Source organism: Nerophis lumbriciformis, linkage group LG25 (genome assembly GCF_033978685.3).
Source record: "Nerophis lumbriciformis linkage group LG25, RoL_Nlum_v2.1, whole genome shotgun sequence".
NCBI classification, from domain to species: Eukaryota; Metazoa; Chordata; class Actinopteri; order Syngnathiformes; family Syngnathidae; genus Nerophis; species Nerophis lumbriciformis.
In genome coordinates this window covers 33444112-33461802 of record NC_084572.2, presented here as the reverse complement: position 1 = coordinate 33461802, position 17691 = coordinate 33444112, and the positions used below count along the sequence as shown (strand labels likewise).

The 17691-nt window shown below is 38.7% G+C and overlaps 1 protein-coding gene across 1 annotated transcript in view; it reads right to left on the bottom strand.

The window, feature by feature from the left end:
* The window catches only part of LOC133621842 (voltage-dependent T-type calcium channel subunit alpha-1I-like), a 317273-nt gene that overhangs the window by 82957 nt on the left and 216625 nt on the right, over positions 1–17691 (bottom strand). Inside the window, exons 22-24 of the mRNA XM_061984241.1 lie at positions 14555–14860; positions 12676–12801; positions 5987–6076 (exon numbers count right to left, since the gene is read on the bottom strand). Coding sequence (XP_061840225.1) covers positions 5987–6076; positions 12676–12801; positions 14555–14860 — 522 coding nt within the window. The remainder of the gene's footprint in view (positions 1–5986; positions 6077–12675; positions 12802–14554; positions 14861–17691) is intronic.

Here is a 17691-nt window from a genome sequence, read left to right as displayed (position 1 = left end):
TACCCGGATTACCCAGAAATCCTGGTTTTCCGGGACATTTTGCACATTGAAAATGAATGGGCCGATTTTTAAACAGGCACAACTCCCACATTTCTCACTCCAAGCTAACCATTCCACCATCCACACACTCCACTCACCAAGTTCCAAAAAAATTCCAGGAAAGCTCTATTTTCACCTTTTCCTGGAAAGTTTTGACAGTCCACATTTTTCAACCGTTTTTGACCACTCCACCTTTAAAACATTCCTCTTAAATTGGACAACAAACGCTCCTATTTTTGTTTTCGTACAAATTCCCGGTTTTCTCAAAATTCCAGGATTTCCGAATTACCCATTCTCTTACTACGTCAACATTTTTCAAAAATTCCAACACCAACCCATTCATATCATCTAGGACAGTTGTGCTAGTATCAATATTTTCAAAAAGTCACGGTTTTACCGAAGTTCACAAATTTCCAGGAAATTCCCGTTTAAATGAATGGACAAATTCATAATTCTACAATGTCCTAAATTTTCTAAATTTGGCATAATTTTTAAACCCGATTCCGACCTTTCAACAATCCACTTACACTACTCTTTTGATATATCGAACACAAAACATGTTTTCCTTTTCTCATCCGATTTGAACCACACACTCCGCTCACCAAACTACCACCTTCCAAGTTCAAAAAAATTCCAGGAAAGCCCTATTTTCACCTCTTCCTGGAAAGTTTTGACAGTCCACATTTTTCAACCGTTTTTGACCATTCCACCTTTAAAACATTCCTCTTAAATTGGACAACAAACGCTCCTATTTTTGTTTTCGTACAAATTCCCGGTTTTCTCAAAATTCCAGGATTTCCGAATTACCCATTCTCTTACTACGTCAACATTTTTCAAAAATTCCAACACCAACCCATTCATATCATCTAGGACAGTTGTGCTAGTATCAATATTTTCAAAAAGTCACGGTTTTACCGAAGTTCACAAATTTCCAGGAAATTCCCGTTTAAATGAATGGACAAATTCATAATTCTACAATGTCCTAAATTTTCTAAATTTGGCATAATTTTTAAACCCGATTCCGACCTTTCAACAATCCACTTACACTACTCTTTTGATACATCGAACACAAAACATGTTTTCCTTTTCTCATCCGATTTGAACCACACACTCCGCTCACCAAACTACCACCTTCCAAGTTCAAAAAAATTCCAGGAAAGCTCTATTTTCACCTTTTCCTGGAAAGTTTTGACAGTCCACATTTTTCAACCGTTTTTGACCATTCCACCTTCAGAACATTCCTCTTAAATTGGACAACAAACGCTCCTATTTTTGTTTTCGTACAAATTCCCGTTTTTTCCAAAATTCCAGGATTTCCGAATTACCCATTCTCTTACTACGTCAACATTTTTCAAAAATTCCAACACCAACCCATTCATATCATCTAGGACAGTTGTGCTAGTATCAATATTTTCAAAAAGTCACGGTTTTACCAAAGTTCACAAATTTCCAGGAAATTCCCGTTTAAATGAATGGACAAATTCATAATTCTACAATGTCCTAAATTTTCTAAATTTGGCATAATTTTTAAACCCGATTCCGACCTTTCAACAATCCACTTACACTACTCTTTTGATATATCGAACACAAAACATGTTTTCCTTTTCTCATCCGATTTGAACCACACACTCCGCTCACCAAACTACCACCTTCCAAGTTCAAAAAAATTCCAGGAAAGCTCTATTTTCACCTTTTCCTGGAAAGTTTTGACAGTCCACATTTTTCAACCGTTTTTGACCATTCCACCTTCAGAACATTCCTCTTAAATTGGACAACAAACGCTCCTATTTTTGTTTTCGTACAAATTCCCGTTTTTTCCAAAATTCCAGGATTTCCGAATTACCCATTCTCTTACTACGTCAACATTTTTCAAAAATTCCAACACCAACCCATTCATATCATCTAGGACAGTTGTGCTAGTATCAATATTTTCAAAAAGTCACGGTTTTACCAAAGTTCACAAATTTCCAGGAAATTCCCGTTTAAATGAATGGACAAATTCATAATTCTACAATGCCCTAAATTTTCTAAATTTGGCATAATTTTTAAACCCCATTCCGACCTTTCAACAATCCACTTACACTACTCTTTTGATATATTGAACACAAAACATGTTTTCCTTTTCTCATCCGATTTGAACCACACACTCCGCTCACCAAACTACCACCTTCCAAGTTCAAAAAAATTCCAGGAAAGCCCTATTTTCACCTCTTCCTGGAAAGTTTTCACAGTCCACATTTGTCATCCGTTTTTGACCATTCCACCTTCAAAACATTCCGCTTAGATGGGACAACAAACGCTCCTACTTTTTTTTTTGTATAAATTCCCAGTTTTCCCAAAATTCCAGGATTTCCGAATTACCCATTCTCTTACTACGTCAACATTTTTTTAAAATTCCAACACCAACCCATTCATATCATCTAGGACAGTTGTGCTAGTATCAATATTTTCAAAAAGTCACGGTTTTACCAAAGTTCACAAATTTCCAGGAAATTCCCGTTTAAATGAATGGACAAATTCATAACTCTACAAGGCCCTAAATTTTCTAAATTTGGCATAATTTTTAAACCCGATTCCGACCTTTCAACAATCCACTTACACTACTCTTTTGATATATCGAACACAAAACATGTTTTCCTTTTCTCATCCGATTTGAACCACACACTCCGCTCACCAAACTACCACCTTCCAAATTCAAAAAAATTCCAGGAAAGCCCTATTTTCACCTCTTCCTGGAAAGTTTTCACAGTCCACATTTGTCATCCGTTTTTGACCATTCCACCTTCAAAACATTCCGCTTAGCTGGGACAACAAACGCTTCTACTTTTTTTTTTGTACAAATTCCCAGTTTTCCCAAAATTCCAGGATTTCCGAATTACTCATTCTCTTACTACGTCAACATTTTTCAAAAATTCCAACACCAACCCATTCATTTCATCTAGGACAATTGTGCTAGTATCAATATTTTCAAAAAGTCACGGTTTTACCGGAATTCCCAAATTTCCAGGAAATTCCCGTTTAAATGAATGGACAAATTCATAGTTCTACAATGCCCTAAATTTTACAAATTTGGCATAATTTTTAAACCCGATTCCGACCTTTCAACAATCCACTTACACTACTCTTTTGAAATATCGAACACAAAACATGTTTTCCTTTTCTTATCCGATTTGAACCACACACTCAGCTCACCAAACTACCACCTTCCAAGTTCAAAAAAATTCCAGGAAAGCTCTATTTTCACCTTTTCCTGGAAAGTTTTGACAGTCCACATTTTTCAACCGTTTTTGACCATTCCACCTTTAAAACATTCCTCTTAAATTGGACAACAAACGCTCCTATTTTTGTTTTCGTACAAATTCCCGGTTTTCTCAAAATTCCAGGATTTCCGAATTACCCATTCTCTTACTACGTCAACATTCTTCAAAAATTCCAACACCAACCCATTCATATCATCTAGGACAGTTGTGCTAGTATCAATATTTTCAAAAAGTCACGGTTTTACCGAAGTTCACAAATTTCCAGGAAATTCCCGTTTAAATGAATGGACAAATTCATAATTCTACAATGCCCTAAATTTTCTAAATTTGGCATAATTTTTAAACCCGATTCCGACCTTTCAACAATCCACTTACACTACTCTTTTGATATATCGAACACAAAACATGTTTTCCTTTTCTCATCCGATTTGAACCACACACTCCGCTCACCAAACTACCACCTTCCAAATTCAAAAAAATTCCAGGAAAGCCCTATTTTCACCTCTTCCTGGAAAGTTTTCACAGTCCACATTTGTCATCCGTTTTTGACCATTCCACCTTCAAAACATTCCGCTTAGCTGGGACAACAAACGCTTCTACTTTTTTTTTTGTACAAATTCCCAGTTTTCCCAAAATTCCAGGATTTCCGAATTACTCATTCTCTTACTACGTCAACATTTTTCAAAAATTCCAACACCAACCCATTCATTTCATCTAGGACAATAGTGCTAGTATCAATATTTTCAAAAAGTCACGGTTTTACCGGAATTCCCAAATTTCCAGGAAATTCCCGTTTAAATGAATGGACAAATTCATAGTTCTACAATGCCCTAAATTTTACAAATTTGGCATAATTTTTAAACCCGATTCCGACCTTTCAACAATCCACTTACACTACTCTTTTGAAATATCGAACACAAAACATGTTTTCCTTTTCTTATCCGATTTGAACCACACACTCAGCTCACCAAACTACCACCTTCCAAGTTCAAAACAATTCCAGGAAAGCCCTATTTTCACCTCTTCCTGGAAAGTTTTCACAGTCCACATTTGTCATCCGTTTTTGACCATTCCACCTTCAAAACATTCCGCTTAGATGGGACAACAAACGCACCTACTTTTGTTTTTGTACAAATTCCCAGTTTTCCCAAAATTCCAGGATTTCCGAAATACCTATTCTCTTACTACGTCAACATTTTTCAACCGATTCCAAAAATTCCAACACCAACCCATTCATATCATCCAGGACTAGTGTGCTAGTATCAATATTTTCAAAAAGTCATGGTTTTACCGAAGTTCCCACATTTTCAGGAAATTCCCACTTAAATGAATGGAAAAATTCATAGTTCTACAATTCCCAAAATTCTCAAAACTTGGCGTCATTTTTAAACCCGATTCCGACCTTTCAACCATCCCCCACACTACTCTTCTGATATATCGAACACAAAACATGTTTTCCTTTTCTCATCCTATTTGAACCACACACTCCGCTTACCCTGGACATTCAAGCCTAATTCCAGGTTCCGAAAATTCCCTGATTTCCCAGAATTACCAGGAATGTCCCTACATTTCTCAACCGATTCGAACCATTCCCACATCCACACACTCCACTCACCTTGAATAACCAAGCTACCATCTTCCAAAAAAATTCCAGGAAAGCCCTGTTTTCACCTCTTCCTGGAAAGTTTTCACAGTTTTTCAACCTTTTTGACCACTCCACCTTCAAAACATTCCTCTTAAATTGGACAACAAACGCTCCTATTTTTGCTTTTGTACAAATTCCCAGTTTTCCCAAAATTCCAGGATTTCCGAAATACCCATTCTCTTACTACGTCAACATTTTTCAACCGATTCCAAAAATTCCGACACCAACTCATTCATATCATCCAGGACTATTGTGCTAGTATCAATATTTTCAAAAAGTCACGGTTTTACCGAAGTTCCCAAATTTCCAGGAAATTCCCACTCAAATGAATGGACAAATTCATAGTTCAAATTCTCAAAACTTAGCGTCATTTTTAAACCCGATTCAAACCGTTCCACCAACTACCACCCTTCAAGTTAAAAATTTTCCAGGAAAGCCCTATTTTCACCTCTTCCTGGAAGGTTTTCTACAGTCCACACTTTTCAACTGTTTTGACTATTCCACCTTAAAAACATTCCTCTTAGATGGGACAACCAACGCTCCTATTTTAGTTTTTGAACAAATTCCCCGTTTTCCAAAAATTCCAGGATTTTCCAAATACTCATTCTCAATTCAAACTCTTACTACGTCAACATTTTTCAACCGATTCCAAAAATTCCAACACCAACCCATTCATATCATCTAGGACAAATGTGCTAATGTCAATATTTTTTAAAAAGTCACAGTTTTACCAAAGTCCCCAAATTTCCAGGAAATTCCCATTTAAATTAATGGACAAATTCATAGTTCTACAAAGCCCCAAATTCTCAAAATTTGGCGTCATTTTTAAACCCGATTCCAAACATTCAACCATCAACCCACACTACTCTTCTGATATATTGAACAAAAAAACACTTCTTTTCATGAAGAAGAAGAAGAAAAAAATCTAATGTTTTATCGAACGCATTCTTTCATCGATATCGATTACGCGTCTATCGCGATATATAATGATATCGTTTTATAGTCCAGCCCTCGTTGTAAGCTCAACTGTTGTGTGTGTTACCTGCTGGTCTATCCCCACCGCATCCAGTCCGTGGTACATGATGTTGACCCATCCGTCTTTGGAGGCCAGCACAAACAAGGACATCAGAGCCTTAGAGAGGGACACACGTCATTCAGTGTGGTCCTCCACGTCATTTAAAGTGGTCTGTCACATCATTTAATGAGGCCCGCAATGCCGTTTAATGTGGTCCGCCACATTTTTAATCTGGTCTGTCACATCATTTATCGTGGTCCGTCACGTCATTAAAGTGGTTCGTCACATCATTGAATGTAATCTGCCACATCAATTAAGGGGTCGGTCATGTCATTTATAGTGGCCCATTACATCATTTAATTTTCCTCTGTAACATAATTTTCTGTGGTGCGCTACATCATTTAATCTGGTCCGTCACGTCATTGAATGTAATCTGCCACATCAATTAAGGGGTCGGTCATGTCATTTATAGTGGCCCATTACATCTTTTCATTTTCCTCCGTAACATAATTTTCTGTGGTCCGCTACATCATTTAATCTGGTCCGTCACATCATTTTAAAATGGACCGTGGTCAGCTACTTCATTTAATGTGGGCCGCTATGTCATTTAATGTGGTCTTCCACGTAATTTAAAGTGGTCTGTCACGTCTTTTAAAGTGGCCCGCAATGTCATTCAATGTGGTCTTCCATGTCATTCAAAATGGCCCGCCACATCATTTAATCTGATCTATCACATCATTTAATGTGGCCCGCCATGTCATTGAACGTGATTAGCAACATCATTTAAGTGGTGGGACACAAATTATGGTGGCCTGCCACAACATTTATTCTGGTCTGTCATGTCATTTAAAGTGGCCCGCCCTGTCATTTAATCTGGTCTGTCACGTCATGTAAAATGGCCCGTCACGTCATTTAAAGTGGCCCACCATGTCATTCAACGTGGTATGCCACATCATTTAGAGTGGCCCATCATGTCAATCAGTGTGGCCTTCCAATTCATCTAAAGTGGTCTGTCACATCAATTAAAATGGCCCGCCATATCATTTATCTTGGTCCACAACATCATTTAAGTGGTGGTTTACATCATTTATTGTGGCCTGCCATGTCAATCAACGTGGTATGCCATATCATTCAGAGTGGCCTTCCACATCATTTAACGTGGTCTGTCACATCATTTAGCATGGTGCGTAACGTCATTTAATGTGGCCTGCCATGTCTTTCAACGTGGTATGCCACATCATTTAGAGTGGCCTTCCACATCATTTAACGTGGTCTGTCACATTATTTAGAGTGGCCCGCCGTGTCATTCGAAGTGGTCCGCAACAACATTTAAGTGGTCGGTCACATCATTTATCGTGGCCCCGCCCCTTTATTTTAATGTGGTTCACCACATCATTAATGTGGCCCGTCACGTCATTTAAAGAGGCCCGCCTTGTCATTCAACGTGTTTTGCCACGACATTTATTGTGGCCCATCATGTCAATCAGTGTGGCCTTCCAATTCATCTAAAGTGGTCTGTCACATCAATTAAAATGGCCCGCCATGTCATTGAATGTGATTAGCAACATCATTTAAGTGGTCGGACACAAATTATGGTGGCCTGCCACAACATTTATTCTGGTCTGTCATGTCATTTAAAGTGGCCCGCCCTGTCATTTAATCTGGTCTGTCACGTCATGTAAAATGGCCCGTCACGTCATTTAAAGTGGACTGCCATGTAATTCAACATGGTATGCCACATCATTTAGAGTGGCCCATCATGCCAATCACAGTGGCCTTCCAATTCATCTAAAGTGGTCTGTCACATCAATTAAAATGGCCCGCCATGTCATTGAATGTGATTAGCAACATCATTTACGTGGTCGGACACAAATTATCGTGGCCTGCCACATCATTTATTCTGGTCTGTCATGTCATTTAAAGTGGCCCGCCCTGTCATTTAATCTGGTCTGTCACGTCATGTAAAATGGCCCGTCACGTCATTTAATTTGGCCCGCCATGTCATTCAACGTGGTATGCCACGACATTTAGTGTGGCCCATCATGTCAATCAGTGTGGCCTTCCAATTCATCTAAAGTGGTCTGTCACATCAATTAAAATGGCCCGCCATATCATTTATCTTGGTCCACAACATCATTTAAGTGGTGGTTTACATCATTTATTGTGGCCTGCCATGTCAATCAACGTGGTATGCCATGTCATTCAGAGTGGCCTTCCACATCATTTAACGTGGTCTGTCACATTATTTAAAGTGGCCCGCCGTGTCATTCGAAGTGGTCCGCAACAACATTTAAGTGGTCGGTCACATCATTTATCGTGGCCCCGCCCCTTTATTTTAATGTGGTTCACCACATCATTTAACGTGGCCCGTCACGTCATTTAAAGAGGCCCGCCTTGTCATTCAACGTGTTTTGCCACGACATTTATTGTGGCCCATCATGTCAATCAGTGTGGCCTTCCAATTCATCTAAAGTGGTCTGTCACATCAATTAAAATGGCCCGCCATGTCATTGAATGTGATTAGCAACATCATTTAAGTGGTCGGACACAAATTATGGTGGCCTGCCACAACATTTATTCTGGTCTGTCATGTCATTTAAAGTGGCCCGCCCTGTCATTTAATCTGGTCTGTCACGTCATGGAAAATGGCCCGTCACATCATTTAAAGTGGCCCGCCATGTCATTCAACGTGGTATGCCACCTCATTTAGAGTGGCCTTCCAATTCATCTAAAGTGGTCTGTCACATCAATTAAAATGGCCCGCCATGTCATTGAACGTGATTAGCAACATCATTTAAGTGGTCGGACACAAATTATGGTGGCCTGCCACAACATTTATTCTGGTCTGTCATTTCATTTAAAGTGGCCCGCCCTGTCATTTAATCTGGTCTGTCACGTCATGTAAAATGGCCCGTCACGTCATTTAAAGTGGACTGCCATGTAATTCAACGTGGTATGCCACATCATTTAGTGTGGCCCATCATGCCAATCACAGTGGCCTTCCAATTCATCTAAAGTGGTCTGTCACATCAATTAAAATGGCCCGCCATGTCATTGAACGTGATTAGCAACATCATTTAAGTGGTCGGACACAAATGATGGTGGCCTGCCACAACATTTATTCTGGTCTGTCATGTCATTTAAAGTGGCCCGCCCTGTCATTTAATCTGGTCTGTCACGTCATGTAAAATGGCCCGTCACGTCATTTAAAGTGGCCCGCCATGTCATTCAACGTGGTATGCCACCTCATTTATTGTGGCCCATCAAGTCAATCAGTGTGGCCTTCCAATTAATCTAAAGTGGTCTGTCACATCAATTAAAATGGCCCGCCATGTCATTGAACGTGATTAGCAACATCATTTAAGTGGTCGGACACAAATTATGGTGGCCTGCCACAACATTTATTCTGGTCCGTCATGTCATTTAAAGTGGCACGCCCTGTCATTTAATCTGGTCTGTCACGTCATGTAAAATGGCCCGTCACGTCATTTAAAGTGGCCCGCCATGTCATTCAACGTGGTATGCCACAACATTTATTGTGGCCCATCATGTCAATCAGTGTTGCCTTTCAATTCATTTTAAGTGGTCTGTCACATCAATTAAAATGGCCCGCCATGTCATTGAATGTGATTAGCAACATCATTTAAGTGGTCGGACACAAATTATGGTGGCCTCCCACAACATTTATTCTGGTCTGTCGTGTCATTTAAAGTGGCCCGCCCTGTCATTTAATCTGGTCTGTCACGTCATGTAAAATGGCCCGTCACGTCATTTAAAGTGGCCCGCCATTACATTCAACGTGGTATGCCACATCATTTAGTGTGGCCCATCATGTCAATCAGTGTGGCCTTCCAATTCATTATTTAAAGTCATTCAAAGTGGTCCGCAACAACATTTAAGTGGTCGGTCACATCATTTATCGTGGCCCCGCCCCTTTATTTTAATGTGGTTCACCACATCATTAATGTGGCCTGCCATGTCATTTAACGTGGTATGCCACATCATTTAGTGTGGCCCATCATGTCAATCAGTGTGGCCTTCCAATTCATCTAAAGTGGTCTGTCACATCAATTAAAATGGCCCGCCATATCATTTATCTTGGTCCACAACATCATTTAAGTGGTGGGTCACAAAATGTATTGTGGCCTGCCATGTCAATCAACGTGGTATGCCACATCATTTAGTGTGGCCCGTCATGTCATTCAGAGTGGCCTTCCACATCATTTAACGTGGTCTGTCACATCATTTAGCATGGTGCGTAACGTCATTTAAGGTGGCCTGCCATGTCTTTCAATGTGGTATGCCACATCATTTAGAGTGGCCTTCCACATCATTTAACGTGGTCTGTCACATTATTTAAAGTCATTCGAAGTGGTCCGCAACAACATTTAAGTGGTCGGTCACATCATTTATCGTGGCCCCGCCCCTTTATTTTAATGTGGTTCACCACATCATTAATGTGGCCCACCATGTCATTTAACGTGGTATGCCACATCATTTAGTGTGGCCCACCATGTCAATCAGTGTGGCCTTCCAATTCATCTAAAGTGGTCTGTCACATCAATTAAAATGGCCCGCCATATCATTTATCTTGGTCCACAACATCATTTAAGTGGTGGGTCACAAAATGTATTGTGGCCTGCCATGTCAATCAACGTGGTATGCCACATCATTTAGTGTGGCCCGTCATGTCATTCAGTGTGGCCTTCCACATCATTTAACGTGGTCTGTCACATCATTTAGCATGGTGCGTAACGTCATTTAAGGTGGCCTGCCATGTCTTTCAACGTGGTATGCCACATCATTTAGAGTGGCCTTCCACATCATTTAACGTGGTCTGTCACATTATTTAAAGTCATTCGAAGTGGTCCGCAACAACATTTAAGTGGTCGGTCACATCATTTATCGTGGCCCCGCCCCTTTATTTTAATGTGGTTCACCACATCATTAATGTGGCCCGCCATGTCATTTAACGTGGTATGCCACATCATTTAGTGTGGCCCATCATGTCAATCAGTGTGACCTTCCAATTCATCTAAAGTGGTCTGCCACATCAATTAAAATGGCCCGCCATATCATTTATCTTGGTCCACAACATCATTTAAGTGGTGGGTCACATCATTTATAGTGGCCTGCCATGTCAATCAACGTGGTATGCCACATCATTTAGTGTGGCCCGTCATGTCATTCAGAGTGGCCTTCCACATCATTTAACGTGGTCTGTCACATCATTTAGCATGGTGCGTAACGTCATTTATCGTGGCCTGCCATGTCTTTCAACGTGGTATGCCACATCATTTAGAGTGGCCTTCCACATCATTTAATGTGGTCTGTCACATTATTTAAATGATAAATGATATGGCCCGCCATATAATTTATCTTGGTCCACAACATCATTTAAGTGGTGGGTCACAAAATTTATCGTGGCCTGCCATGTCAATCAACGTGGTATGCCACAACATTTAGTGTGGCCCGTCATGTCATTCAGTGTGGCCTTCCACATCATTTAACGTGGTCTGTCACATCATTTAGCATGGTGCGTAACGTCATTTAAGGTGGCCTGCCATGTCTTTCAACGTGGCATGCCACATCATTTAGTGTGACCTTCCACATCATTTAATGTGGTCTGTCACATTATTTAAATGATAAATGATATGGCCCGCCATATCATTTATCTTGGTCCACAACATCATTTAAGTGGTGGGTCACAAAATTTATCGTGGCCTGCCATGTCAATCAACGTGGTATGCCACATCATTTAGTGTGGCCCGTCATGTCATTCAGAGTGGCCTTCCACATCATTTAACGTGGTCTGTCACATCATTTAGCATGGTGCGTAACGTCATTTAAGTTGGCCTGCCATGTCTTTCAACGTGGTATGCCACGTCATTTAGTGTGGCCTTCCACATCATTTAACGTGGTCTGTCACATTATTTAAAGTCATTTGAAGTGGTCCGCAACAACATTTAAGTGGTCGGTCACATCATTTATCGTGGCCCCGCCCCTTTATTTTAATGTGGTTCACCACATCATTAATGTCATTTAACGTGGTTCGTCACATTATTTTACATAGTCCGCCACACAAATAATGTGGCCCTCTGAGGCGTAATTTATTTATTTATTTATTTAATTTACCTACTCAGTGGCCTAGTGGTTAGAGTGTCCGCCCTGAGATCGGTAGGTTGTGAGTTCAAATTCCGGCCGAGTCATACCAAAGACTATAAAAATGGGACCCATTACCTCCCTGCTTGGCACTCAGCATCAAGGGTTGGAATTGGGGGTTAAATCACCAAAAATGATTCCCGGGCGCGGCACCGCTGCTGCCCACTGCTCCCCTCACCTCCCAGGGGGTGAACAAGAACAAAATGCAGAGGACAAATTTCACCACACCTAGTGTGTGTGTGACAATCATTGGTACTTTAACTTTAACTTTAATTGGGACGTGGCCCCTTGATCACCCCTTTACATCAGGCTTCGCTACACATCTTAAAATAAAGCTCTGCCAAGCATCCATCATTGTCAGCATGTAGCTCACATAGCTAAGTGTGTGCCACTCCATAACGTTTCTGCGCGTGATACATGACATCTGTTACGTTGGGCAAGTGCACAGTAGCCCTTCTCGGAGCGGAGACACCACAAGTGTGAGAAAGTCGGACGACGTTTTGTTTTGCGCGCGGATTGAAGACGCTGACAGGTGTGTTGTCGCGGCGTCGTACCTGTCCGAGGTTGTCAAAGTTGTATTTGTGATGAACCCATCGGTAGTTGGCAGCCAGGCAGTCGGACTTGTTGGTGATGTTTTTCACGTCGACGCCCACGCAGTAGTAGAACTTGCCTTTGAACAGCTGACACACACACACACACACACACACACACACACACACACACACACACACACACACTGGTTATCATTTGGAATGGGGACCAAGTTTTTGATCATGACTTGTGGGGACCACCCTTTCTACAGGTTGTGGAGGCATAAACAAAATGAGGTAAAAATGAGCTCATACACGTCTTTAAATCTCTGGATTGATGAAGTCATGTGCTGTTCAGTCTTACTGGGGACTCTGGGGGAAAAGAGTTAATATGGTTCATGGGGACTAGAGATGCGCGGTTTGCGGACACAACCGCAAAGCTACCATCTTCCAAAAAAATTCCAGGAAAGCCCTGTTTTCACCTCTTCCTGGAAAGTTTTCACAGTTTTTCAACCGTTTTGACCACTCCACCTTCAAAAAATTTCTCTTAAATTGGACAACAAACGCTCCTATTTTTGTTTTAGTACAAATTCCCAGTTTTCCCAAAATTCCAGGATTTCCGAAATACCCATTCTCTTACTACGTCAACATTTTTCAACCGATTCCAAAAATTCCGACACCAACTCATTGATATCATTCAGGACTATTGTGCTAGTATCCATATTTTCAAAAAGTCAAGTCCCAAATTTCCAGGAAATTCCCACTTAAAAGAATGGACAAATTCATAGTTGAAATTCTCAAAACTTAGCGTCATTTTTAAACCCGATTCAAACCGTTCCACCATCCACACACTCCACTCCTCTTGAAGAACCAAACTACCACCTTTCAAGTTAAAAAAAATTCCAGGAAAGCTCTATTTTCACCTCTTACTGGAAGGTTTTCTACTGTCCACACTTTTCAACTGTTTTGACCATTCCACCTTAAAAACATTCCTCTTAGATGGGACAACCAACGCTCCTATTTAAATGATAAAATTCCCCGTTTTCCCGGAATTTCCGGCAATTTTCTCCCCATTGACAATGAATGGGAAATATACAATCTACTGCATATCCCACATCTCTCTTCCAATTAGGACCGTTCCAACATCCACACTCCACTCACCTTCGACAATCAAACTACCATTTTCCCAAATTCAAAAAAGTTCAAAGCCCTATTTTACCTCTTCCTGGAAAGTTTTCACAGTCCACATTTTTCAATTCCACCTTCAAAACCTTCTTCTGAATTGGGACTACAAAACTTTTTTGTTTTTCATAAAAAAAATTGTTTTTTCCTCAATTCCAGGAATTCCGAAATACCAAATAAAATTTAAACTGTTACTACGTCAACATTTTTCAACCGTTTTGAAAAATTCCAACACCAACCCATTCATATCATCAAGAAAAATTGTTGTATTACCAATATTTTAAAAATTTCCTGTTTTTCCCGAAATTCCCAAATTCCTGGAAATTCCCATTCAAATGAGAGGACATTTTCATAGTTATACAATGCCCAAAATTTTGCGACATTTTTTTACTCTATTCCGACCTTTCAACTATCCACCCACACTACTTGTCAGAGGTCCCCTAAAGGTGACTGTGTAAACAGAGCAATGTCCCCATTAAGTAAGTATTACCAGAACACACACACACACACACACACACACACACACACACACACACACACACACACACACACACACACACAGTGGCATGATGGGAACGCTGAGAAGGTACAGTAGGTAAGGTTGTATTTTTGCTTCATTCCAGTGAGAATCCTGCATGTGACTAGAGCATTAAGGAGCGGGACTATCCAGGACTAGCTGCAGTGTGCTCAAAAAACCACCAGTGAGGGATGAGGCGTTCACCTGAACTCCCAGAATGCCGAAGATGATGAAGAAGGCGCAGCAGATGAGGACGATGTTGCCGATGGGCTTGAGGGAGGTGATGAGGGTCTCCACCACCAGCTTGAGGCCGGGGGCCCTGCTGATGACCCGGAGGGGACGCAGCGTCCGCAGCAGCCGGAGGACGCGCAGGACGCCCAGGATCTTGGCGCCGCCCGCCATGGACACCACGATGTCGATGAGCGACACAAAGACCAGGAAGCCGTCCAGAATGTTCCAGCTGCTCCTCAGGTAGGCTTTCTCTCCCAGGTAGAGGCCCATGGACACCACCTGGGGACACGGCAGCATCATGGGCATGTGTTGGTCTCGTTAACAAAATAAGAGTTTAACACATGACTAAGGGCCTGTTTTCTGTCCTATGTGTGTTTTTCAGCATATTTGGACGGTCAGAAATGAAAAAATAGCATACATATCGTCTATTCAGCAATTTCCTTTTATAATGTTATAGCTACTGGAGGACTTAAGGGGCGGATTACAGCAAAATCAATTGATGCGTTTTGGTGTGCTTTTACTTGCACTGATTTTGACTTTTTTTTTTTTTTTTGCACTGACTTTTTAAACACAGAATTTTTTTACATTGACTTTTTTTACACTGAATTTTATACACTTAGTTTTTTTACACCAAATTTTTAAACACACTTTTTTTTTCAATTATCAACAAAATTTCAAAATTCATATACATGTGTGTGCATATTTATTGATTGATTGATTGATTGATTGATTTATTTATTACATTTTTTTTTACATTTCAAGTCAAACGTATTCTTCAAACTGATTCTTATAATAAAACTAAACATTTTTCTTTTTTAAATGGATTTTTGACGATAATGAATCGATCTGAAAGAATCGCAATTTGTATGGGAATCTATTTTTTTGTGCGCCCCTAATAATAACATTTCATGTCAAAAGTCTGATTCTTATTAAAAATAAATAATATTACTACTAATAACAATAATAATGGTCATAATCATAATCATAATAACAATAATATAAATTGTATCATTAATCATTAACTATATATATATATATATTTTTACTTATTATATTAATAATAATGATAATAATAATACATTATTATATATTTTTAAATCGACTTTTGAATATTATGAATGGATTTAGAATCATGATGAAAAAACTTATTTTTTCTTTTTTTGCACTCCTAATAATGACATTTCAAGTCAAAGGTACCAGCATTTGATTCTTATAAAAAATAATAATAATAATAATAACAATAATAATAACAACAACAACAACAACAATAATATCAACTATAATAATGATAATACTTCTAATAGAATATTAATAATAATAATAACAATAATAATATAATAGTATAATATATTTTTAATAGATTTTTTAATTGATTTTTGAAAAATATGAATCGATTTAGAATTGCGATTCGGATGTGAATCTATTTTTTTGTGCATTCCTAATAATGAAATTTCAAGTCAAGGATACCAGAATCAGATTCTTATAAAAAAATAAATAATAATAATAATAATAATAACAATAACAATAATAATAATAACAACAACAACAACAATAATATCAACTATAAAAATGATAATACTACTAATAGAATATTAATACTAATAATAATAACAATAATAATAATAATAATAATAATAATATATTTTTAATAGATTTTTTAATTGATTTTTTAATAGATTTTTGAAAAATATGAATCGATTTAGAATTGCGATTCGGATGTGAATCAATTTTTTTGTGCATTCCTAATAATGAAATTTCAAGTCAAAGATACCAGAATCAGATTCTTATAAAAAAAATAAAAATAATAATAATAATAATAATAATAATAATGATGATGATAATAATAATAATCATAATAATAAAAGAGGAGCCAGATGAGGTGGTTCGGGCATCTGGTCAGGATGCCACCCGATCGCCTCCCTCTGGAGGTCTCCCGTCCAAAGGCAAAACCCAGTAACTCAATTTTGGTCAAAACTGAGCTGATAATAATTTTGGAGTTACTAGGTGATATGCTGAACATTCTGAACGAAAATTGCAGGCTGGAATTGCGGATACCAATTAACATCAACAAAGCAGAAATCAAATCTCTGTGAATGGATGGGACTTTAATATAAAATAGATTGGTTTTCGTTTGTTTTATCAAAATCAGCTAGAAGTGAGTTACTAGGTTCTGCTTTTGGACGGGAGAGGTGTTTAGGGCACGTCCGACCGGTAGGAGGCTACGGGGAAGACCCAGGACACGTTGGGAAGACTATGTCTCCCGGCTGGCCTGGGAACGCCTCAGGGTCCCCCGGGAAGAGCTAGACAAAGGGGCTGGGGAGAGGTAAGTCTAGGCTTTCCTGCTTAGGCTGCTGCCCCCGCGACCCGACCTCGGATAAGTGGAAGAAGATGGATAGATGGATGGATAATAATAAAAAAATAAATAAAAAAAATCATTATAATAATACCAACTATAATAATGATAATGATAATACTACTAATAGAATATTAATAATAATAATAATAAATATAATAATAATAATAATAAACATTTATTTATTTATTGATTTTTGAAAAATATGAATCGATTTAGAATTGCAATTCGGATGTGAATTTATTTTTTGTGCATTCCTAATAATGAAATTTCAAGTCAAAATTAAAATTGATAATTAAAAAAATATATTAAAAAATAAAATAAAATAATAATAATAAACTATAACAATTTTTAAATTATTTTTTTTAAATTATGAATTGATTAAGAATCATGATGATCATGAATAAGAATTGTGATTCGGATGTGAATGCATTTTTTTGTTCACCCCTAATAGTGACATTTCAAGTCAAAAGTACCAGCATCTGATACTCATGTTTTAAAGAAAAATCGATTCCTGAACATTATGAGTCGATTTAGAATCGGGATGAATAAGAATTGCTATTCAATAGCGAATCTTTTTTTTGTTGTTTTGTTTGTGCACCCCTGGTGAATACTGTACATTATTACTACTGTACTACATTCTATCCCACTGTTCTCAAACAAAACATATTTCATCTTTTTCATTTCTGACTTCCCAACTCATGCAAACAGCCAAGTTGTCAAAGTTTCAAAGGGAAAAAAAGCAACAAAGGGAAGA